This window comes from Acomys minous (genome assembly GCF_964271855.1).
Source record: "Acomys minous genome assembly, chromosome: 13".
Classification (NCBI taxonomy): Eukaryota; Metazoa; Chordata; class Mammalia; order Rodentia; family Muridae; genus Acomys; species Acomys minous.
In genome coordinates, this window is record NC_140495.1 from 87,350,459 (window position 1) to 87,375,476 (window position 25,018).

At 46.4% G+C, this 25,018-nt stretch overlaps 1 protein-coding gene across 2 annotated transcripts in view; it reads right to left on the bottom strand.

Annotated features, from left to right (window-relative positions):
• Positions 1–25,018, bottom strand: part of MCU (mitochondrial calcium uniporter) — a 172,038-nt gene that overhangs the window by 26,893 nt on the left and 120,127 nt on the right. For both annotated transcript variants that reach the window (XM_084753597.1, XM_084753598.1), the window contains one exon: positions 7,498–7,567. In XM_084753597.1, coding sequence (XP_084609723.1) covers positions 7,498–7,567 — 70 coding nt within the window. The remainder of the gene's footprint in view (positions 1–7,497; positions 7,568–25,018) is intronic.

The following is a 25,018-nucleotide window of genomic DNA, read 5'->3' on the forward strand; positions in this document are numbered from 1 at the left end:
AACTCACTATGTTGACCAGCTGGCCTTGAACTCACAGAGATCTGCTTGCCTCTGCCTCCCAAGTGCTGGGACTAAAGATGTGCACCACTATGCCCGTCTAGACCTAACTTTTAGTCACGAGCAGTTCTTCCATGCATTCCTCAAAAGTTTCTAAGTGCTTCACCCCAGAATCTGGGCTTCTCAACCCACATATTCTCCAAGCAATTTCATATCTTTCCAAATTCAATTACTATGCAAATACTGGTGCTTTCCCAATGGCTCCAGCACTTGTGTGGGATACATGAGCTTTCCACAGGAGACTGCAAACTCACAGCCGCAAACAGAACCCATTTCCCTCTCACCATCTACTATCTCAGTTAAGACCACTATTTAGTTTCTGTCCAAGCAGGAGAACGACATAGCATCTGACTGTTTCTCATGCTAGAACCTGGCACTCCCCTACTAATGCGTAACAGTGGCTTTTCATTCTATTAAAAAATATCTCTAGTCCCTTCAGTCCTCTCTGCCAGCACTGTCCTAGTCTAGGCTGCGACCATCTCTTTCTCCTATGAGCCACAGTTCTTCATTCTAGCCTTGCTCAGGTTCAGTTATTGACACCGAACCAGGGTGAGTTTTCTTTCTCCAAAGGAAATCACAACTCGGAGATTAGAAGTTGGTTTTTATTACTCTCACCTATAACATAAACATATATACATATGTACATACATACATACATACATACATACATACATACATACATACACATAACTGCATGGATGCAGACAGGTACATATGCACACATCCATGTCTGTGAATCACATATAGTATTATAGCCAGCCTCCACGAAGTCTCGTTATGACCGCTCTCTCACCTATAGGCACTCACACAACTGTGTGGTCCCACCCACATCAAGTCAGGACTGGTCTGTGCAACTAGCAGAATGTACAAGTGGTGGTGTGCAGCTGCTGAGGTTGTGCACTGAATGGCTTGCGTCTGTCTTGCTCTCTTGGATGCCCGGCTCTGAGGAGAGCTGGTGGTCACAAGGATGACCCTGTGGCCCTATGGAGAAGCCTAAAGAGGAAGCGGTACCTCTCAACAACACCTCAATAGCAGGCAGCCTTAGAACTGGATTCTGCAGAGCAACTGAAGTCTTCATATGGCGGCAGCCTTCAATGACATGGGGTTACAGCCTCACTAGCCTCCAGCCTGCTCAGCTACACTGCTCCAAAGCACCACTTCACAGAACCATGACAATAAAGGTACCTTGACTCAAGCCCCTCTGTAGTAACTCACCAGAGGTAAACGCAGGCTTTGGGTGCATGCAGACTATATAAGGAGATGGCCCTGCTGCGCTCACCCTTCCACAACCTGCTCTTAAGCTCATTACTGTTTTGAGATTTATCGGGGTTGAATCTTATGTCTGTATTATTTACTTACCTATAACAATTTCATTATATGAATATGGCACTACTTATGCACTAAACAACAACAACAACAACAACAACAACAACAACAACAACACATTTTCCTCACTACAAATACAAAAGGAAGAGAGGGATAACAGTACAGTCCAATGCTTCTACTTTGCAGTATTTTTCTTTATGGAGCTGTGTGTTTTACAATGTACTCCTTAAGCACAGGGAACTTCTCTGATACAGAAAGTCAATTTCTATGGCACCTTTTATTGAATAGTCTACTCTCCTGCCTCTGATTTATGGAAGTATTTCTATCATATTTCAAATTTCCATTGGCACAAGCTTTATCTAACCTGATGCAATAATCTTGCCCACACCAATGTGTCAACTGTTTTGATGATAGCAATTAGTACATGCTTTAGGTAAGCATTACTTTCCCACCTCACATCTGTCTGGTAAGCCACACTCCTTTGATTTCCCATGCTACATCTGTCTGGTAAGCCACGTCCCTTGCTTTCCCATGCTACATCTGTCTGGTAAGCCATGCCCCCTTTGATTTCTCATGCCACATCTGTCTGGTAAGCCACGCCCCTTTTGCTTTCCCACCCCACATCTGCCTTAGCTGTCTGTACAGTTTTCCAAGTCCATCAGTCTCAGTTGGGTTGTGACTAGTATTAAAGCCAGTTTATGATTCAGTGGGGGATGAACAATTTTGGCAACACTATCTTCACAAACACGAATGTGCGTAGCTCTGTGGTTATTGTTTTTTCTATGTCCTCCAATAGAGTTTGTTCCTTTCAGTAATATCTCAGATACTTTTATTACTTTTATATCTAGAAACAAATATTTTAATAGTACTACCCTCTGGGCATGGTTTTTGGCCAAACTGTGTGTGAGGCTAATCACTAAATTACATGTTGGTAGAATGAACTAACTTTTATTTTGGTGATAAAAAAAAAGCCTCTTAACGTGCTATACAGAAACACCCCTGGATTGTCTACAATTAACACATGTAAATAGTATGTACTTACTTCAAAATAACCTCAGAAGCATCAATAAATCAATACATAAAAGAAGTGCACTTGATATGTGATGTGTATGCTTGGTATGATATGTGTACTTGATATATGGTACGTGTAGTTGACATGTGGCATATATACTCAATATGTGGTATGTGTACTCAAGATATGACATATGTGCTTGATATGTGACATATGTACTTGATATGGTGGTGACAATAGAGAACTCTATCTGTGCATGAGTGGTTACTAACAGTGTCTCTCACCTCAAGAAACCTTTCCCCTTACACCATTTTCAGAAGTGACCTGAGATGCGTGTGCTGGCTATAATCCTATCGTCCTAGTCCTCAGGTGGCTGAGGCAGGGGGATGGCTGAGGTCTAGGCCAACCTGAGCTCTATTACAAACCCTGGCTTCAAATAACAAGGAGTAGATACAGGACTAACCTTGGCTGTAGACTTGACCACATCTTGTATCAACTGAACCGCAAGCATCTAGGCGTGCCTGTGAGAGAGGCTGGGAGACCACACCTTCAGGTGGCAACCCCTATAAAAGGACGAGGGAAGAAGGGAACCTTTGCTCGTTGCCTGCTTGCCCTCGTTCTTGCTGGCAAGCTCGTCTATTCTGATGCTGAAGCATGCCTTTGCTGGCCTACTTCGCCAGGACTCCAGTGTAGACTGAAGACCAGCTGAGACATCGACCCCAAGGCTGAACAACTACTGGATTCTTGGGCTTTCTGCCAAGAGACAGCCACCGTTGGACTATCCACAGCCTGTAAGCCACTCTAATAAATAACCTATCTATCGATCTATCTATCTATCTATCTATCTATCTATCTATCTATCTACCTATCTATCTATCTATCCAATGTTCCATCCTTCTGTTCTTGTGAGAACCTTGACTAATACAGAGCTCTTGCAGCCCGATAGTAAGAACACAAATGCCCCTTTTCCCCTCCAGATGCTGCTCGACAGAGCTTCCCAGGCTTGGCAGGGAAGTGGCACGGCAACCGTGAAATCTCAACAATATGGCTGCCTAAGCAAGCTCTACATAAGCAGAACACCAGTCAGCATGCCAACATGGGCAGGAGAAATTTCCCAGGCCCCAGCTCTGGATTAAGAGGTACAGGCAACTAACAGCCACTGGGAGAGAGAGAGAGAGAGAGTCAGTTTTCTCCAGGGATAAGCCCCCAATGAGCTAGCTCACTCTGAGTGGTCAGCTTTCAACGCACGTATATACAAGCTACACTAAATGGACTCAGCAGGTTGTGTGGGTGAAACAATCATAATTAAAGAAAAAGAGGTTGTGAATTTGATAGGGGATGGTATAAACACAGTGCTCATGTATGAAGCGCTGAAAAAAATTAAGGTAAAAATAAAAGTGATAGGGCAGAAACCGAAGTGGAGGAAAAACTGGGGTGTCTACCTAGCTCTGCAACCCACTCACAGATCCTAGCCTAAGAATTATAAATATCCATGCCATCACTAAATAGGACTTCCAGGGACTTTCATTAAGAAAATTATTTGTCCTCAAACGAGTTTTATAAGGCAGTAATACCTTTTGTTGAGTGCAAGGAACACACGCTTCCCGCTGTAATTCTTATGCACTGGGAAGCGAGCGGACTGCGTCTCTAGACAAAGAAACTGAAGGCAATGACACAGGCTATTTCTCCCTGTCTGTTCTAGCTTGCTATTCACTCTCTGGACACAGAGGAAGATGAGGTCTTGGCTTGCCGTTTGTAATATCACCTTATTTTACTCTCAAAAAACTCTACAGGGCTGAACGATAAATCTTAGCCAGCCTCCATGTCGGAATTACTTTCATCCTTGGCTTTCATTAACGGGAAAGGGAACCTGAAGGCTTTCAGCAGGTCCAAACCATATCCCATAAAAGTCTCACTATTATTCATTTACAGGGGAGAGTCTGGGGCCAGGAAACTTGAAATGAGAACCTGGAGACCACGCGTCCTGGCTGTCGGGGCTCTGCTCTCATCGCAAGCCCTCCTTAGAGAAGTGCTGCATCTGTAATGCGAGCGCACACTTCTCTTACGTCTTCACGGGTGAGGAAGCAGGTTGTGAAGAGCTGCCCCCGGTGGCTATGCGTCACGCAGCAGAACGGGGCCACACATGTCCTGGCAACCCTAAGCATAATACTGAGAGGAAACAGGGGTATGGGTGGGGTGTCCATGCACTTGCACCTGACTGTTACTGTGGAACCAGTCTAGGGTTTTGCTTGGTCCTCAAAAGTGTTTACGACACATGACACAAGACAAGTGAGAATGTACTAGATTGCTTTTGGTAGAGAAGTTAAATGTTTAAGATAATCTATGTTTTATATCAGCTGCTATATAATCACAATTAGAAGATCTTTCAAATGATAGTTAATAAAATTATTGAGAGGCAGTATCTTTAAATTTATAATATTATGTAATATCATTTTAGGCTGAAGATTTAAAACTGAGGGCCAATTAACCTTGAGATACTAAATGACCCATCAATAATGACAAATGAAGGTAAGAATGTCTGTTAATGGTGACTAAATTTTATTTACTGTATGTTAGGCAAGGTTTCTGATATCCTGTACTGACCTAAGGCAAATTAAATTTTGCAGTGCAAAATAAGAGGCTGAGGGTATAGCTCAGTGGTAGGGTGTTTGCTTAGCACTTGTAAAGCTTTGGGTTCAAGCTCCACCATCACATACACATACACACACACACACACACACACACACACACACACACACACATGGTGGGGCATGAAATCAAAAGATGTATAATTGGAAGGCAGCAAGAATATTGGGCTGCATCAAATCAAATCATATTGTGCTTCTATTTCTTAATAACCTGTGTAAGTTATGAGTGCCTGTGGAATCCAATGTCAGACTCCTGGAGCTGGAGCTGCAGGCAGCTGTGAACCACCCGACATGGGTGCTGGGAACTGAACTCAGATCCTCTGGAAGAGCATCTTAACTGCCAAGCTGCCTCTCCAGGCCCTGCTTTCATCCTTTGTACAAACACTGCTTTCACCCTCTCATAGAGTACAGGGATAACTTATTAGCCATTCATGAACTGGATGACATTCTATCACACCTGTACAACTGTAGCACTATTAAGTTGCTGGGTACTTCCATATGGATTGACATACAGGAACACAGCAGATTCAATGAATAGTAAAAAAAAAAAAAAAAAAATACCTATATGGATTCATTAGCTCAAATCAATCCCCATGATTATCATAACAACCATAGCACCCGGGCTTCCTCTTTAAGCATGATTTGGTTGATACCGAAAATGTTATTTCTAAACATTTACTGAGTTATACCCATATACTCATATTGAATATACAATATCTTCATACATTATAAAAGCTAGACATTTTTGAATGAAATACTCATAGTTGGCAAGAGCTAAGAGACTCGGCACTGTGGCTTAGTTCTTACATAAAGAGACCATCTCTTAATTGGAAAGGGCAAGGAAAGGGATGGGACTCAGGAGTGACACAGGTGCAGATGTGGTCATGTGTGACATCCAGTGTTAGAGGGTCGCTAGGAGAGGAGGGAGGAGGAGGTATTACGGACCTCTGCCTCTCGGCCATGTGACGAGTTCTGCTATCTGGTGCACATTGGTACCGAGCCCTGACACACTCCTGTCTTGTAGCTGCAGCACAACTTAAACATTATTAGTGTTTCTCTGGCAGCTGTGTGTCTTCAGGACCCAGGGACAATGAGGACGCCAGGTAGCATTTTCGTCTTTTTACTTTCATCCTAATTTCCCTCTCAGTCGCTCTGAATAGAAAGGAGTGGCCGCCAAAGGGTTTCCGTCCAAAGGCTGTGTTTGTGCATTCAGGTTACAGAACAGCACTGGGGAAAGAATTCTGGTTTCACCGTGAAACTCAAACTGACAGCGCACAGAGGATGCTGGGGATTGCACGGTTCATTGTGGGCTTCTGTTTTGGTGTCTTTGGGAGTTTTCAGGATGCCCTTTTAATGCATGCTGTCTCTGAATTAATGCATATAGAGTTGAGTTTAGAACAGGATGAAACTAAGGTTCACTCAAAGACGTTTTATAGTCAAGCCCTAAGCCAAGCTATGTAAATTGAAAATAAAATAAGCAAAGTCTCAGTTCTGTGGGCAGTCTGAACCACTGTGAACACGTACAATGGCTCATACCTGATCTCCAGGCATCTGCCTCCCTCCTGCGCTAAACAAGGGCCCCCATGGGGCTGAAGAGGCGGCCTGGTGGTTAAGAGCACTTCCTTTTGCAGAGGACTTGGGCTTGATTCCCAGCACTCACAAGGAGGCCCACAACTGTTCATATCTCCATTTCTAGGGAATCAAAATACTTTCCTTGTGACCTCCATGGCCACAGACATACAACAGTACACAGACATACATTCAAGCAAGACGCTCATTCACAGAAAATAAAATAAACCAACTCTTAAAAAAAAAGGTGGGAGGGGAAAGGGAAGGGGGGGGGGAAGCCTGTGCCCAAGGAGAGAGAGAGAAAGAACAGGGGCCACACAGACACTGAGCTGCTTGTGAGGCCACGAAGGGACAGTATCCAGGGTGTGAGAACCCAGCGCTTAGGAGATACTAAGAGGCAGCACCCCTTTGATGCAAGTAGTCAAGGCCACTGTTTCTGACCGCGAATGAATGTCATGGACCTGTAAAGACTTGATGGACAGGCTAGCTTTTCTTGGTTAGCCATTTGCATTCATCCTCATCCCAGTCCCACACCCCTTCTCTAGCCTTCCTTTATCTCTGACCTCCCAAGAGGACCCAAGAGGAGTATGGTTTACAAGACAGTAAGTTGGGCTGCAGAGATGGCCTGGCAGGCACAGGTGTTTGCTGCCAAGCCAGAAGATCTCAATTTAATCCTTGGGACTCATATGGTGGAAGGACAGAACCGACCTCTTCAAGTTGTCCTCTGACCTCCAAATGTATGCCGTGTCATGCATGCGCCCCCAAATAAGTAAGTGTAACAAAATTATTTTTAAAAATAAATTTATGTGTTGACTAAAAACATCTGGGAAAACTAAGCTATAAGGAGGGGGGGAAAAGACATAAGATGGATGTGCCAAAACTCACCATCAGAGGGCGCAACTGTACTGCAATACGCAGCTCCCAAGCTCTGCCAGGATGCCGGCCTCTGGTGCACCTACAAGACAAAAGCCAGGTAAACTGTCAGGGCAGACCAATTTGAGACACTTGTGTCCCAAATAATACTACCTTTTGAGTGTGTAAGTATTACAGATTCTTCATGGAAAAGTTGAAAATACAAACAGACAGAAACAAGAAAAGGGATTCCTAGCATGGCAGGCTATTAGCAATGAGCATTTCAGTGTGTTTCACCATTACAAACGCATCTCCATACATACAGATAGGTACAGTCTCCTACTAAACAAAATGAGAATCATACCTGACAAATCAATTTTACTGACTTTAAAAGCAGTTCTGGCTAAGCTTTACCCACTGTGACCTCCCCTGCCTCTCCCCATTAGACCGCAGATCGGCGTCTCGTCCTCCTATCGCACCACTGATAAGAACGAGATGCCCCATGCATTCTCAGTATTTGAGTCGGCGCTGTTTACTTTCTTTATTAAAATCTTGGACAGGCAACTTCAGTGCCTGAGCCCAGAGCATGAGAAGGAAAGCACACTCACACACTTTTGCCGCATCTTCAAAGGCCAGGGCTGCAGCTGGGAGCCCAGGTCTGAAGCTCTCAGATTTAAAGGAGGCTGCAAGAAGAATACTGAATACATTTCTAAGCCCTTCCTTTGTATCTTTCCCTTTCCCAGTCCCCAAAAGTATGAAAGGAAAAAGACAGGAAGGCACTAAATAGCTAAAACTCCCGACAAGACAACAGGACCCATTTAGGGTGCTGAGAAAATATACCGTAACTCAACTGAAATACAGCACACAGGACTGTCATTAACTCCTACCTAAAGATGGTAGGAATGTTAAGGCTAACTGTGGTGGTTCCAGGGAGAATGGGCCCCTTTAGGCTCTCCTGTTTAAATGGTTTGTCCCTAATTGGTGGAGTTGTCTGTGAAGGAGCAGGAGGCGTGGCCTTGTTGGAGGAGGTGTGTCATTGAGGTTTCAAAAGCCCAAGCCAAGCCCAATGTCTCTCTGTGTCTGCTGCTTCTGGAAAAAATAAAAGCTCCAGCTCCATTCCAGCTCCTTGCATGCTGCCACGCCGCCCGCCACGCTGACCATGGACTAACTCTGAGTTCTGACAGCAAGTCCCAATCCCATGCTTTCTTTTATAAGTTGCCTTGGTCATAGTGTCTCCTAACAGCAATAAGAAAGTACCTCGGACACTAATATTTAGAAAAAAATGTGAATAAATCATTTAAATTGCTAGAGAGAAAGTTCACAGATTGTTCTGTAAACCATGATGGCGCCACAGTCCAGTTTATGGTAAATTTTAGTATCTTGAGAACTAAATTAGTAACATACATACAGCATTTCAAACAGCACCAGGAATACAGTGAGGGCTCAGTAAATGCTACGCATTTTGTTTTAAGACCAAGTTAATTCCACAGGTTAGCTTAGGGAAACACCTCTATAAGATTTTAAGTCTTTGTATCCAGGGATCTTTGTGTCTGAGACAGGGTCTCACTATGTAGCCCTGGCTTGCCTGGAACTCACTGTGTAGACCAGGCTAGCCTTGGACTCACAGAGATCCACTCACCTCTGGAATTATAGGTGTATGCTACTATATCTGATGTACCCAAGAACTCTACATATCTCTACTTTGAATCTTTATTTTTTTCGAGACAGGGTCTCTCTGTGTAGCCTTGGCTGTCCTAGACTCACTTTGTGGACCAGGCTGGCCTCGAACTCACAGTGATCCATCTGCCTCTGCCTCCCGAGTGCTGGAATTAAAGGCATGTGCCACCACACCCAGCTTGAATCTTTATCTGTATATCAGAGAAGCATCTTACAGACTTTCCACAGATCTCACATCTGCCCTCATGAATGCTCTCCGTGCTGCAGTGTAGTATCCAACGTTACATTCATCACCCTGTGTTTTTTAGTTTGTGTACACCTGTTGTGTCTCTTCCTGGCCCTTTATTTTACTCTTCTTTCTGAGTCAGTCTGTTTTCTTTGTGATCTAATCTGGGAATTCTCATTAGCAAAGTCCAATCTCCTTACATTTATTCATAGGTATATAAACCACATAGTTACTCTTTTCCATTCTGCAATTTTCGAGTTTTGTGTTTGTTTCTGTGTTTTTTTTCTCTCTCTCTCTTTGTCAATATGGAGAATTAAACCCAGGGCCTCAGCCATGCTTGGCGAGCACTCTCACTGAACCACATCCCTAGCTATAGTCTCTGATATCCACTTTCTTCTTTAAAACAGTTTCCTCCTCAATAAACTATAGCATGGGGATGCATGCTTGTCACCCCAGCACCCAGGAAAAGGAGGCAGGAGGATTGCAAGCTTCAGGTTATACTGTTGGTTTTCGTGACTACTTGGCTCCCTCTCTTCCCTTAGCTCTTTGAATGTTATTATTGCTGGGCAAGGTCTGCTCTGGTCCCTCGTGTGAAATATTGATGCAGCGTTTGCCTCTCCTCATCGCCTTCGGGTGCATGCCTTTTCCAAACTTAACTTTTCCCTGGTTCTGGTAGGTCCAACTCTTTTAAAAATAAACTATTTACTTAGTTTATTGCTGTATTCTCTGACCCACGGGACAAGAGTTTTTGATTGTCTCTGTTGCTGGTAGTGCTTGTGAAATAACAAGTCCTCCTCAAATCAATGCTAAGTCAATGTCAATAATTATGGCTTGTAGAAAATATAGTTTATGTTAAAACAAAACTCTTCCCTCTATTATGAATACTGAGGCTCGTTATACCTCTTTTCCATTCAGTTTGGTTCATTATCTACCTGCCCTCCTGCTTACCTCACTCAACCCTTATTATAGGAAGCTTTTGCTGGATTTTTCTTAGATGGCCACCATTGGTGACTGTACATACGAAGCGTGAGTTTATACAGTTTTAGTCCCACCGTTGGTGGCTGTACATATGAAGCATGAGTTTATACAGTTTTGGTTCCTCATTCTCCTCACCACCCTGGGGAGGCTTTAGAGTTGCACATTCTGCTCTGTGAATATATATTCTGCATTTGTTTTCATCTTAATTCTATAGACAACAGGCTCCATGCTTGCTGCCAATTCTGTAGCTACAGTTTCTGTTTTTATTGCTTCAATGGCCGAACTTCTTTCTAGAGGATTTGATAAAGTCCCGACTGTTGCTCTTGGGGAGTCTGAGGCTAGCCACTGACTCTGGGGTCCTTGCTTGCCTGGCTTTGCTGGGGATCTGCGAGGACAGGTGTCACCTCTGGGGGTCTTTCCATTCGCCTGTTCAGACTTCTTCAGATCTGGCAGCCATCTTTTCTGTAGTGCTGTTGAGGCTGCTCCCTGCTTGGGTTGAAGATAAAACTTAGAATTCGGTTTCCTACTCTCCTTCCTATTCTATGGTGTGGGAAGAGAAGGGAGGGGCTGTTGCATTTACTGTTATGCAGGGACCAACCATGACCATCTGAGAACAGAGAGAAGTAGAGGGCAAAGTGGCAAAGTCATGTACCCATCACTTCAGTAGTTACTAACGTTTTGTCAAACTCAGCTTATATAGACCCACCTAATTTGCTTTTGTCTTCCCCTAGAGCCAGTTAGTCAGTCTGTCTGTCATCTGTATCTTTCCCTCCCTCCCTCCTTTTCTCACAGCTCCCTACCTCTGACTCTGTCTCTCTTGTGATGTGTATGAAGTCAAGTCCCATCTGGTCAAAGCTGGCCTGGAACTTGCTGCGTAATCAGAATGATGCTGAGCTCCTGCTCCTCTCGCCCTCTTCTCTACCTCTCACCGTGCACTATCATGTCTCATCTCCCCCTAGGACATCTTAAAGGACATCTGAGCCATCAGAACACTTCACCTGGAAAACAGTGCAGACCACATTTGTTGGAATACTATCAAAATCAGAGGCCTCTAGGATTGTACAAATTATCCTTAGCGATATTTTTCATAGGGCATCATCAGTACATGCCTGTGAATGACTTCTGCTAGATGCTATATAGAGGATGGAAAGGCAGGCCAGCCACCTCTTTTTTGTAGAGTTCTATTGGAACACAGTTGGGTCACTCACACCCACAGCTGGTTAGCCTATGCTCTCTAACCAGCAGAATTCAACAGCGGAGTAGCAGTGAGACAGCTGAGTAATTGCAACAGAAACCACGGGGCCTTAGGAAGCTAAACCGGCTACAGTCCAGCCTTCTAAGAAAATCTTAGCTGGACCTCGCTACAGAATAAAGCATAGTGGTGTGGGGACAACTTCCCAGACTGCTTCTATAGTGACACTAACAACCACAACTAAAGCTGTATTTAGAGGCAGGTTTTTACTGTGGCGCAGGTTGGCCTTGAACTCCTGGCTCAAGCCATCTTCTTTCCTCCCAGCCTCCCAGACAGCTGTGACTTACAGCCACCATACCCAGGTTCTTATTTATTAAATATTTCGGACATACATACAGGTCCTTATTCTTTTTTAAGCTTTTTCATGGTTTACAGTCCATTGACACTAATATAAATAAACGTGATTTTGTTCTAGCCACTTCTCCTTGAAATATGGTAACAACACAGAGCAAAAACAAGCAAAGCAAAAACAGCCAGGAAATGGATAATGGATGCTCAACACAAAAAAAGTACTTCTACTCCCTGACAACTCACCACATCCTGTGGTCCCTCAAAGGACCACCAAAGTTACAAAGTAGAGATATCTGTGCTGTATCTCTTATTCTTGGTATGTCACAAGAAAATAATAAGCTTTTATGTTATTTTTTCTTTTCTTCTTAGGTAGCAATGATCTAATGAATATTTAGCTGATACTAACATTTTCTAATAAATATTTGGCTGACACTAATATTTTCTAATAAATATTTGGCTGATACTAACATTTTAAAAAAACACATCAGGAAGTGCTAAGAGCCAAATATGGTAACACACACACACACACACACACACACACATACACTCATGTGCACGTGGCACGTGCACGAGCATGCACACGCAAACATATATTACCAGCACCTGGGAGATGGAGGCAGGCATTCAGGGCTAGCCTATGCTACCTGAGACTTTGCCTTCAAAAACCAGAAGCAAACCCTAAAATAAAATAAATCTTAAATTTGTTAGTTCATTAGGCATGCAGAAGGGTGCAAGCTTAGCATGTGCTAGTCCTGGGTTTGATTCCTCAGCTCTGTAAACAAAACAAAACCCCAGCAAACCAACCAAACAAACAAATATTTAAAAAAGAAAGAAAGGAAAATTAGAATACTAGGTAAACAGTGCATATCATTCACATATTTAAATGTCACAGGCAGAGACCAAAACCAAGGTGAAGAGAATACTTAGAAGACACAAAATGCCCAGGGAAGGGAGCAAATCTCTAGGCGCCAAAAGAGTTACACTATCACCACAGTCCCTGACAAAGAAAATATATTTTTATTTTTAGTGAAGCGTAGTCCACATTTTTAAATAAGCAACCTGAGAATGTTCGAGAAAAGCAAGGGCTTATAATTAACAGAAGGAATGCATAAGGCTATCGTGCCATGCTGTGTTGCAAGGGGTTACCTTTAACCTTCGCCCTGGAAGAAGATTGCCCAGCACTATCAACTAAGACAACAAAATGCTGTAACCTTATTTTCCCAAGTCATAGGACTCAAGCTAATTAAAAACTTCCAGTGTTAAAAGGAGGTATCCCATGTCCTCAGATCCAATTATTAAGTCCGACTTAACACTGGTTTTTGGATCCCTGACTGCTAGCATAAAGTAACTTTCCCTACATCTACCTTTCACAGCCAGAAGAGCAAAGCTACCAGAGACTCAAGAAGACACTAAAAGTCTCAATAATCTGACAAAAGGCCCAAATATTCAAAGCCAACTGGACAGGAGATGAAAGAAAGGGAAGGGGCAGAGGGAGGAAAGGAAGAGGGGCAAGGGGAGGGAGTAAAAATTAGTTTCATCCTAACATAGCTCCTTTAAAAGAAGACTTGAGTCTTATTTCACTAGACTCAAACACCTAATAACGACACCAAAGCATACTGTATTAATGGGACAAAAGAGCTTTAGATGAATAACTATATATTGGTCCAAAGCTGCAACGCAGCCAGGAAAAGCTTTACTGTCACAAATCTAGATCTGTCGAACTCTATGTTCCTGTTACACCCCCATTAGTACGACCCACATGCTTATAAGAATGGATCCTTTCAATACCGTCTTAAAGTGCCTCTTTCAAGACCACAGCAGTTCATTAAACTGAGATAGCTCAGTGGACAACGCTTTGTCTCCTGAGGACTTAAAAACATGAGTTTGCATCACCATACCCCAAGCCCACACCTCCAGCAGAAGCCTCCAACCCTACCAGAGGTCAGGCTAGCATCCTGAACCCAAGGAAGACTGCCCCTCCAAGCCAGCCCATGCTGCCCAGCATAATCCCAACTGCCTTCCTCTCCTTGTTACCATATCCCAGCCCACATAGCCAATGGAAGCCTCCTACCCCACCAGAAGCCAGGCCAGTTCCCTGAAAGTCAGCTGAAGCCTTCTGTCCTACTAGAAGCTAGGCTAGATCCATGAAAACCAGGCAGAAGCCTCCTACCCTACAAGAAGCCAGACCAGCATCCTGAACCCCAGAGGGCCCTTGGCCAGATCAGAGGCCGTACACATTACGAGAACTCCAGGCCCCTTGAGTGGAAACCCCCTGCCCTACCAGAGGCCATCCAGACCATCAGAAATCCAGCTTCCAACTCAGATGGGGACCCTCTGCTCAACCACAGGGCACTCCATTCAGAAGGCAAGAGAAGAAACAGAAACCAAGAAAGAAACAGCATTTTTTCAACAAAGATAAAGTCAGAAATCAGCACCTAGAACTTGAATCGCTTGAAATCCAGATGCTTAAACATCAGTAAAAGAACACAATCAACAACAGCTAGGGGGACTATGTCACCACCAGAGCCCCACAATACCAGCAAGAAAGCCCTGAATAGCCCAACATAGCTATTCATAAACACCAACTTTATGAAGATGACAGAAGTCCTAAAAGAGAAAATGAATAAATACCTTATAGAAAACTAGAAAAAGACAATAAAAAAAAAGCTGGAGGAAATCAATAAATCCCTTAAAGAATGTTAAGAAAGCCAAGAAAAAACAAATAGTTAAAGGAAACAAATAAAACTGCTCAAGACCTGAAAATGGAAACAGAAGTAATTAAAGAAAACACAAACTGTGGGAATTCTGGAGGTGGGCACTCTAGGTAAGCAAACACGAACTACAGATGCAAGCATCACCAACAGAATACAAGAGATGGAAGACAGAATCTCAGATGTTGAAGATAGGATAGAAGAAATAGATACATCAGCCAAAGAAGATGTCAAATCTAAAAAAAATTCCTGATGTGAAACATCCAGGAAATCTTGGATAATATGAAAAGACCAAACCTAAGAATAATAGAAATAAAAGAAGGAGAAGACTCCCAGCTCAAAGGCCCAGAAAATAATTTTAACAAAATTGTAGAAGAAACTTTTTCTAAAGAAGGACATACCTTTTCAGGTACAAGAAGCTTACAGAACACCAAATAGATTGGACCAGAAGAGAAAATCCCCTTGTCACATCGTAATCAAAACACTAAACACACAAAACAAAGAAAGAATATTAAAAGCTTCAAGGGAAAAAGGCCAAATAACGTATAAAGGCAGACTTATTAGAATTGCATTCAGCTTCTCAACGGAGACTCTAAAAGGCAGAAGGACCTGGACGATGTGCTACAGACTCCAAGAGACCACTGATACCAGCCCAGACTACTATACCTAGCAAAACTTTCAATCACTACATATGGAGAAAACAAGATATTCCATGATAAAGTCAAATTTAAACAATATTTAGTACCTACAGAAGGTACTGAAAAGAAAACTCCAACTCAAGGAGGTTAACTACACCCATGACAAAATATACAATAAATAACCTCATATCAGCAAAACCCAAAGAAGGGAAGCACACATACACACTACAAACAACTACAACAAAATAATAGGGAATTGACAAGCATTGGTCATTGATATTTCTCAGTATCAATGGACTCGATTACGCAATAAAAAGACACAGACTAACAGAACAGATATGAAAACAGGACCCATCATTCCGCTGTTTACAAGAAACACACCTCAGCAACAAAGATAGGTATTACTTCAGAGTAAAAGGTTGAAAAAGATTTTCCAAACAAGCGGGTGTGGCTATTCTAATATGTAACAAAGCAGATTTCAAACAAAAATTAATCAAAAGAGATAGAGAAGGACACTTCATACTCAACAAAGACAAAATACACCAAGATAACATTTCAATTCTCAATATCTATGCTCCAAATACAAGGGCACCCACATTTGTAAAAGAAACACTAATAAAGCTTAAATCACACACCAAACCTTACACATTGATAGTAGGAGGCTTCAATATCCCACTCTTATCAATAAACAGGCCATCCAGACAAAAACTAAAGAGTGAAATAATGAAACATAATGAATGTCATTAATCAAATGGACCTAACAGATATCTACAGAATATTTCACTCAAACACAAAAGAATATACCTTCTTTTCAGCATCTCATGAAACATTCTCCAAAACTGAACAAATATTCTGTCACAGAGCAAGTCTCAACAAATACAAGAAAACTGAAATAGCCTCCTGCATCCTATCAGACCACCACAAATTAAAGCTGGATTTCAACAGAAAGTCTATAAATTCAAGGAACCTGAACAACTTCTGTACCACTGGATCAAGGCAGAAATGAAAAAGGAAATTAAATATTTCCTAGAATTCAATGAAAATGAATGCATAGCACACCCAAACTTGTGGGACATAGTGAAAGCTGTGCTAAGAGGAAAGTACCTAGCACTAAGCACCTTCATAAAGACACTGGAGAGATCTCATACTAGCATTTTAACAACACACCTGAAATCTCTAGAACAAAAAGAAGCAAATACACCCATGAGGAGCAGACAGAAGGAAACATCAAACTCAGGGGTGAAATCAATAAAATAGAGACAAAGAGAACAATACAAAGAATCAGTGGAACAAAGAGTTGATTCTTAGAGGAAATCAACAAGATAGACTAACCCTTAGCCAAACTAAAGGTCGTGGAGGGGGGGGGGAGAATATATCAAAATTAAAAAAATATTCAGAAATGAAAAGGGAAACATGATCTGGGTGTGGTGGCGCACGCCTTTAATCCCAGCACTCGGGAGGTAGAGGCAGGTGGATCGCTGTGAGTTTGAGGCCAGCCTGGTCTACAAAGTGAGTCCAGGATAGCCAAGGCTACACAGAGAGACCCTGTCTCAAACAAACAAACAAAAACAAACAGAAAGAAAGAAAGGAAAGAAAAGGGAGACATAACAACAGACACTGAGGAAACCCGAAGAATCACTAGAATCATTCAAAAACTTGTACTCCACAAAATTGCAAAATCTAAAAAGAAACAGATGATTTTCTTGATAGATACCACTTATTAAATATAAATCAAGATCAGATAACTTAAATAAACCCATAAGCCCCAAGGAAATAGAAACAGTCATTAAAAGTCCCCAATCAAAATGAGCCCAGGCCAGAGAGTTTTTGCACAAATTGTATCAGACTTTCTTTTTCTTTTTTAAAAAATTATTTTCTAAGGATTTATTTATTGATTATGTGTACAGTGTTCTTGCCTGCATATACACCTGCACACCAGAAGAGGACACCAAATCTCATTATAGATGGTTGTGAGCCACTATGTGGTTGCTGGGAATTGAACTCAGGACCTTTGCAAGAGCAGCCAGTCCTCTTAGCCTCTGAGCCATCTCTCCAGCCCTCTATTAGACTTTCTAAGAAGAGCTAACAGCAATACTTCTCAAATTATTCCACAAAATAGAAACAGAAGGAACATTGTCAACTTCATTTTATGAGGCCACAGTCACCCTGATACCCAAAACCACATAATTATTCAACAAAGAAAGAGAATTACAGACAAATTTCCCACATGAACATAGCTACAAAAATACTCAATAAAATGTTTGAAAACTGAATGCAAGAACACATCAAAAACCATCATCCACCACGATCAAGTAGGCATCATTCCAGGGATGCAGGGATGGTCCAACAGATGAAAATCTACTAATGTAATCCTTCATATAAACAAACTGAAAGAAAAAACCCATACACACCATCTCATTAGATGATGAGAAAGGCTTTGACAAAAATCAACACCACTTCATGATAAAAGTCTTGGAGAGATCAGGGATACAAGGCCCAAACCTAAACACGATAAAAGGAATATACCTCAAACCAATAACCAACATCAAATTAAATGAGAGAAACAAGTCAATTCCACTAAAATGAGGGACAAGCCAAGGCTGCCCACTTTCTTCAGATCTCTTGAAGTCCTAGCTAGAGCCATAAGACAACTAAAGTAGAGCAAGGGGATAGAATTGGAAAGGAAGAAGTCAAAATATCACTGTTTGCAGAGGGATCAAGGACACCACAAAGACACATCCCACAGAGTCAACTGAGTGGGACTCACTCATGGGCTCACAGAGATCAGGGAGCCTGTGTGGGTCTGACCTAGGTCCTCCGCATATATGTTGTACAGCTTGGTGTTCTTGTGGGACTCCTAACAGTGGGAGTGGGGCCTGTCTCTGACTCTTTTGCCTGCCTTTGGGACCCTTTTCCTCCTAGTAGGTTGCCTTGTCCAGGCTTGATGTGAGAATATGTACCTGGTCTGGTTCTTTTTGTTTTTTGTTTTAGACAGGGTTTCTCTGTGTTAGCCTTGGCTGTCCTGGACTCACTTTGTAGACCAGATTGTCCTCAAACTCACAGCGATCTGCCTGCCTCTGCCTCCTGAGTGCTGGGATTAAGGGTGTGCACCACCATGCCAGGCTGTACCTGGTCTTAATGTAGCTTGTTATACTGTATTTAGCTGTTATGTCATATTTGGTTGATATCCCTGGAAGGCCCTCTTCTCTCTGGATAGAGAGAGAGTAGGTCTGGGGAAAGGAGGGGTGGGGGAGAGACTGGGGAAAGGGGAGGGTGGGGGAGAGACTGGGGAAAGGGGAGGGGGGGGAGAGACTGGGGAAAGGGAGGTGGGGGAGAGACAGGGGAAAGGGGAGGTGGGGGAGAGACTGGGGAAAGGGGAGGGTGGGGGAGAGACTGGGGAAAGGGAGGTGGGGGAGAGACTGGGGAAAGGGGAGGTGGGGGAGAGACTGGGGAAAGGGGAGGGTGGGGGAGAGACTGGGGAAAGGGGAGGTGGGGGAGAGACTGGGGAAAGGGGAGGGGAGGGGAGAGACTGGGGAAAGGGGAGGGGAGGGGAGAGACTGGGGAAAGGGGAGGGGAGGGGAGAGACTGGGGAAAGGGGGGGTGGGGGAGAGACTGGGGAAAGGGGAGGGGAGGGGAGAGACTGGGGAAAGGGGGGGTGGGGGAGAGACTGGGGAAAGGGGAGGGTGGGGGAGAGACTGGGGAAAGGGGAGGGGAGGGGAGAGACTGGGGAAAGGGGGGGTGGGGGAGAGACTGGGGAAAGGGGAGGGGGGGCGAGAGACTGGGGAAAGGGGGGGTGGGGGAGAGACTGGGGAAAGGGGAGGGAGGGGGAGAGACTGGGGAAAGGGGAGGGAGGGGGAGAGACTGGGGAAAGGGGAGGGTGGGGGAGAGACTGGGGAAAGGGAAGGTGGGGGAGAGACTGGGGAAAGGGGAGGGAGGGGGAGAGACTGGGGAAAGGGGAGGGAGGGGGAGAGACTGGGGAAAGGGGAGGGAGGGGGAGAGACTGGGGAAAGGGGGGGTGGGGGAGAGACTGGGGAAAGGGGGAGTGGGGGAGAGACTGGGGAAAGGGGGGTGGGGGAGAGACTGGGGAAAGGGGAGGGTGGGGGAGAGACTGGGGAAAGGGAAGGTGGGGGAGAGACTGGGGAAAGGGGAGGGAGGGGGAGAGACTGGGGAAAGGGGAGGGAGGGGGAGAGACTGGGGAAAGGGGAGGTGGGGGAGAGACTGGGGAAAGGGGAGGTGGGGGAGAGACTGGGGAAAGGGGAGGGAGGGGGAGAGACTGGGGAAAGGGGAGGTGGGGGAGAGACTGGGGAAAGGAGGGGAGGGGGAGAGACTGGGGAAAGGGGAGGTGGGGGAGAGACTGGGGAAAGGGGAGGGAGGGGGAGAGACTGGGGAAAGGGGAGGGAGGGGGAGAGACTGGGGAAAGGGGGGGTGGGGGAGAGACTGGGGAAAGGGGGGGTGGGGGAGAGACTGGGGAAAGGGGGGTGGGGGAGAGACTGGGGAAAGGGGAGGGTGGGGGAGAGACTGGGGAAAGGGAAGGTGGGGGAGAGACTGGGGAAAGGGGAGGGAGGGGGAGAGACTGGGGAAAGGGGAGGGAGGGGGAGAGACTGGGGAAAGGGGAGGTGGGGGAGAGACTGGGGAAAGGGGAGGTGGGGGAGAGACTGGGGAAAGGGGAGGTGGGGGAGAGACTGGGGAAAGGGGAGGGAGGGGGAGAGACTGGGGAAAGGGGAGGTGGGGGAGAGACTGGGGAAAGGGGAGGGGGGGAGAGACTGGGGAAAGGGGAGGTGGGGGAGAGACTGGGGAAAGGGGAGGTGGGGGAGAGACTGGGGAAAGGGGAGGTGGGGGAGAGACTGGGGAAAGGGGAGGGAGGGGGAGAGACTGGGGAAAGGGGAGGTGGGGGAGAGACTGGGGAAAGGGGAGGGTGGGGGAGAGACTAGGGAAAGGGGAGGGAGGGGGAGAGACTGGGGAAAGGGGAGGTGGGGGAGAGACTGGGGAAAGGGGAGGGAGGGGGAGAGACTGGGGAAAGGGGAGGGAGGGGGAGAGACTGGGGAAAGGGGAGGTGGGGGAGAGACTGGGGAAAGGGGAGGTGGGGGAGAGACTGGGGAAAGGGGAGGGTGGGGGAGAGACTAGGGAAAGGGGAGGGAGGGGGAGAGACTGGGGAAAGGGGAGGTGGGGGAGAGACTGGGGAAAGGGGAGGGAGGGGGAGAGACTGGGGAAAGGGGAGGGGGGGAGAGACTGGGGAAAGGGGAGGTGGGGGAGAGACTGGGGAAAGGGGAGGGGGGGAGAGACTGGGGAAAGGGGAGGGAGGGGGAGAGACTGGGGAAAGGGGAGGGAGGGGGAGAGACTGGGGAAAGGGGAGGGAGGGGGAGAGACTGGGGAAAGGGGAGGGGGGGAGAGACTGGGGAAAGGGGAGGTGGGGGAGAGACTGGGGAAAGGGGAGGGGGGGAGAGACTGGGGAAAGGGGAGGGGGGGAGAGACTGGGGAAAGGGGAGGTGGGGGAGAGACTGGGGAAAGGGGAGGGAGGGGGAGAGACTGGGGAAAGGGGAGGGAGGGGGAGAGACTGGGGAAAGGGGAGGGAGGGGGAGAGACTGGGGAAAGGGGAGGGAGGGGGAGAGACTGGGGAAAGGGGAGGTGGGGGAGAGACTGGGGAAAGGGGAGGGGGGGGAGAGACTGGGGAAAGGGGAGGGAGGGGGAGAGACTGGGGAAAGGGGAGGTGGGGGAGAGACTGGGGAAAGGGGAGGTGGGGGAGAGACTGGGGAAAGGGGAGGTGGGGGAGAGACTGGGGAAAGGGGGGGGGGAGAGACTGGGGAAAGGGGAGGGAGGGGGAGAGACTGGGGAAAGGGGAGGGAGGGGGAGAGACTGGGGAAAGGGGAGGTGGGGGAGAGACTGGGGAAAGGGGAGGGGGGGGAGAGACTGGGGAAAGGGGAGGGAGGGGGAGAGACTGGGGAAAGGGGGGGGGGAGAGACTGGGGAAAGGGGAGGGGGGGGAGAGACTGGGGAAAGGGGAGGTGGGGGAGAGACTGGGGAAAGGGGGGGGAGAGACTGGGGAAAGGGGAGGGGGGGGAGAGACTGGGGAAAGGGGAGGGAGGGGGAGAGACTGGGGAAAGGGGAGGGAGGGGGAGAGACTGGGGAAAGGGGAGGTGGGGGAGAGACTGGGGAAAGGGGAGGGGGGGGGAGAGACTGGGGAAAGGGGAGGTGGGGGAGAGACTGGGGAAAGGGAAGGGAGGGGGAGAGACTGGGGAAAGGGGAGGTGGGGGAGAGACTGGGGAAAGGGGGGGTGGGGGAGAGACTGGGGAAAGGGGAGGGAGGGGGAGAGACTGGGGAAAGGGGGGGTGGGGGAGAGACTGGGGAAAGGGGGGGTGGGGGAGAGACTGGGGAAAGGGGAGGGAGGGGGAGAGACTGGGGAAAGGGGAGGGAGGGGGAGAGACTGGGGAAAGGGGGGGTGGGGGAGAGACTGGGGAAAGGGGGGGTGGGGGAGAGACTGGGGAAAGGGGAGGGAGGGGGAGAGACTGGGGAAAGGGGGGGTGGGGGAGAGACTGGGGAAAGGGGGGGTGGGGGAGAGACTGGGGAAAGGGGAGGGAGGGGGAGAGACTGGGGAAAGGGGAGGTGGGGGAGAGACTGGGGAAAGGGGAGGGGGGGGAGAGACTGGGGAAAGGGGAGGTGGGGGAGAGACTGGGGAAAGGGAAGGGAGGGGGAGAGACTGGGGAAAGGGGAGGTGGGGGAGAGACTGGGGAAAGGGGGGGTGGGGGAGAGACTGGGGAAAGGGGAGGGAGGGGGAGAGACTGGGGAAAGGGGGGGTGGGGGAGAGACTGGGGAAAGGGGGGGTGGGGGAGAGACTGGGGAAAGGGGAGGGAGGGGGAGAGACTGGGGAAAGGGGAGGGAGGGGGAGAGACTGGGGAAAGGGGGGGTGGGGGAGAGACTGGGGAAAGGGGGGGTGGGGGAGAGACTGGGGAAAGGGGAGGGAGGGGGAGAGACTGGGGAAAGGGGGTGAGTAAACTGTAGTCATGATGCAATATATGAGAGAAAGATAACTAGAAAAGAAAACAACAACAACAACAACAAAAACCAACCCTGAGTTTGATCTTCAAGGTAAAAGCCCTTAGAATGTGTGGTTTTGTTAGTTAGTTTGTTTTTAAAGCTACTGTGCTTGGCCTCGGACAGAGGCCACGTGACATTTGTCACTGAGTCCAAAGCCTAGGGAACAGTGATGAAGAAGGGTAGATGGCCTTCAGAAACAGAATAAGGTCTGTCACCTTGACTGCATATCTTTCCCTCTGCAGGAAGGAGGGAGGGAGGGAGGGAGGGAGGGGCAAAGGATGGGAGAGGGCCAGTAGGGAAGGCAGGTTGGTGGGAGTAGGAGGGACATGAGAGAGGATAGGACGGGGAATATAATCACAATGTGCTATGTGCAAGGATGGCATTACATATATAAAAAACACCTTTTGAAAACCAGACATGGTAAAGTCTGCTTGTAATCCCAGTGCTTAGAAGTAGCGGAGAGTGGGAGGAAGCTGGGTACTTGCTGGCCAGACTATCCCAGGCCGTGAGTGAACCTGCCCCAAAACAAACAACAACAACACCAACAACACCCCCTCCCAAAATAATACATAGATAGCGGCTAAAGAATGACACCCAAGGTTATACCCTCCCCCTTTACACAAACACACACACACACACACACACACACACACACACACACACACACCATAGTTAATGAATATGCTATAACTAACAGTAAAACTATTGCAGTTGGCCTATAGCAAAATGTATTTACAACAGTAGCCTCAATTTGGAGACTGTTTTTCCCCATGTTTCTCTCCTGACATAATAACTACTGAAGCATCACACCAGCAATAGACTTTTACTACCTCCAACCAACGTGCCAACCCAAGGACTGTTCTCAAAGCTCGAGACCCAAGGGAAGGGGAGACCGTGGAGTTAGAAGACTCGATCCCCGAATGTCAGCCTCCAAGATGCAGTTTCCCGTCTGTTCTACCAACACCACCTCGCTTGACTATTTCACTTAAGGGTGAGTGACCACACTTGAGTGACAGTTGGCATTTGCACTCTAACATTCTATAGAAACAAATCCACGAAATATCTGCATAAGGGATTTACCTTGTACTGGAAGGTCATTAGAAAGTGCAGTGTATTTCCAAAAGCACAAGGGTGTGTACCCTGAAATCTGTGTAAGGTAAGCCCTCAAGGCAGACACTCCAGGCTTTGCAGAAGCACCCCTTCAGACAGCAACAGAAGCAAACAATCACGCTTAGCCACAGGCATTTTTGCTCTCCAGATAACAAGAAGGCAAAGCGCCTTATGCAGTTTAAGTCAGAGTGCTATTAATATTTGCGACTTAATGCTTTAATATCAGAAAGTCACTCATCCTTTGGTTGTTTAAAATGATCATTACACTTTATTATATATGGACTAATGCTTCTCCCACTAGATACATTGTAACATCATAAAAGAACTCATGATTTAAGGTACGAGCCTCTAACTCCCAAGGCAACTTCTGAGGACTCTTCCAACATCAATGTTCTAAGTCGGATAGTAAATCTATCGAGCGGAGTGGCTTAAGAACACTTGCTCACACGGGCTGGAGGGAGGGCTCGGCAGTTAAGAGTGCTTCCTGTTCTTTCAGAGGACCCAGGTTTGGTTCTCAGCACCCATGTCAGGTGGCTCACAACCACTTGGAACTCTGGCTTCAGGGAAAGCAGTGTCCTCTTCTGGAATTCCTCGGGCTTGCAGAGGTGTACAGAAACTCATGAGGACCCAGGGATACACATAAAACAAACACATCTTTTTTTTTTTTTTTAAGGAAGTTTTTGCTGGGACTAAGATGGCAATTCAAACCAATGTTGCGGCCCCTGGGAGGTAGAGACAGGGGATCTAAAATTGAACTCTAGCTTTGACCATGTAGTGAGCCTGTATAGGACGCAGAGTCGTATGGGACCTGTCTCAAACAAACAAACAAACAAACAAACAAAAAGGACAAAGTTTTTTCTTTTGTTTTGAGCAGTGATTCTAGGTTCTCTGTAGCTAAGGATGACCACGGGTTTCTTATCCTCTCGCCTCTGCCTCCCAAGCACTGGGGGTATAAGACATGCGTTACCACACGAGGTACTTGTGGTGCTTTGAACGCAGTAGGCAAGCACACTTACAGCTGTCCTTCTATTATTACTTTAAAATGCATCACATCATCCATGCCCATTTTCTTTACAACTTCCGTACACTGTTCCTAGAGTCTGTCCATACCCGCTTTGATCCATCGTGCTGCATTCTAACGATCTGGTCCCGTGACCAGCTTCCTTTCAGGGCAGTGACCCGGCAGAAGACTCCATCAGTCTCTTTACACGCATATTTCTCTGGGTTGTTATTTCTTCTTCTTCTTCTTCTTCTTCTTCTTCTTCTTCTTCTTCTTCTTCTTCTTCTTCTTCTTCCTCTTCTTTTCTCTTCTTTTCTTCTATTTCAGCATCTTTGACAAGCTTTGTAAATGCTTTGTATTCTACTCTCTCCCTTTTGGGATTATTACTGATGCTTTATTTACTGCTGCGGGGCTCTGAGAAATTAGAAGAAATGATGGTAGCTACGGGCATGTGGGGAGTACTTAGATATTCCTTCACCTATATACTAAAGCTCTGTCTTACTTTTGGCTGCTGCAGGTACATTCCATGTTACAGTGAGGTGGCTCATAACAAGACTATTAATTATTTTTAGACAACAAGATTCCCAACCACAAGAATCTTTAAGGAACGTATTGCCACATAGAAACTAGTGACAACCTA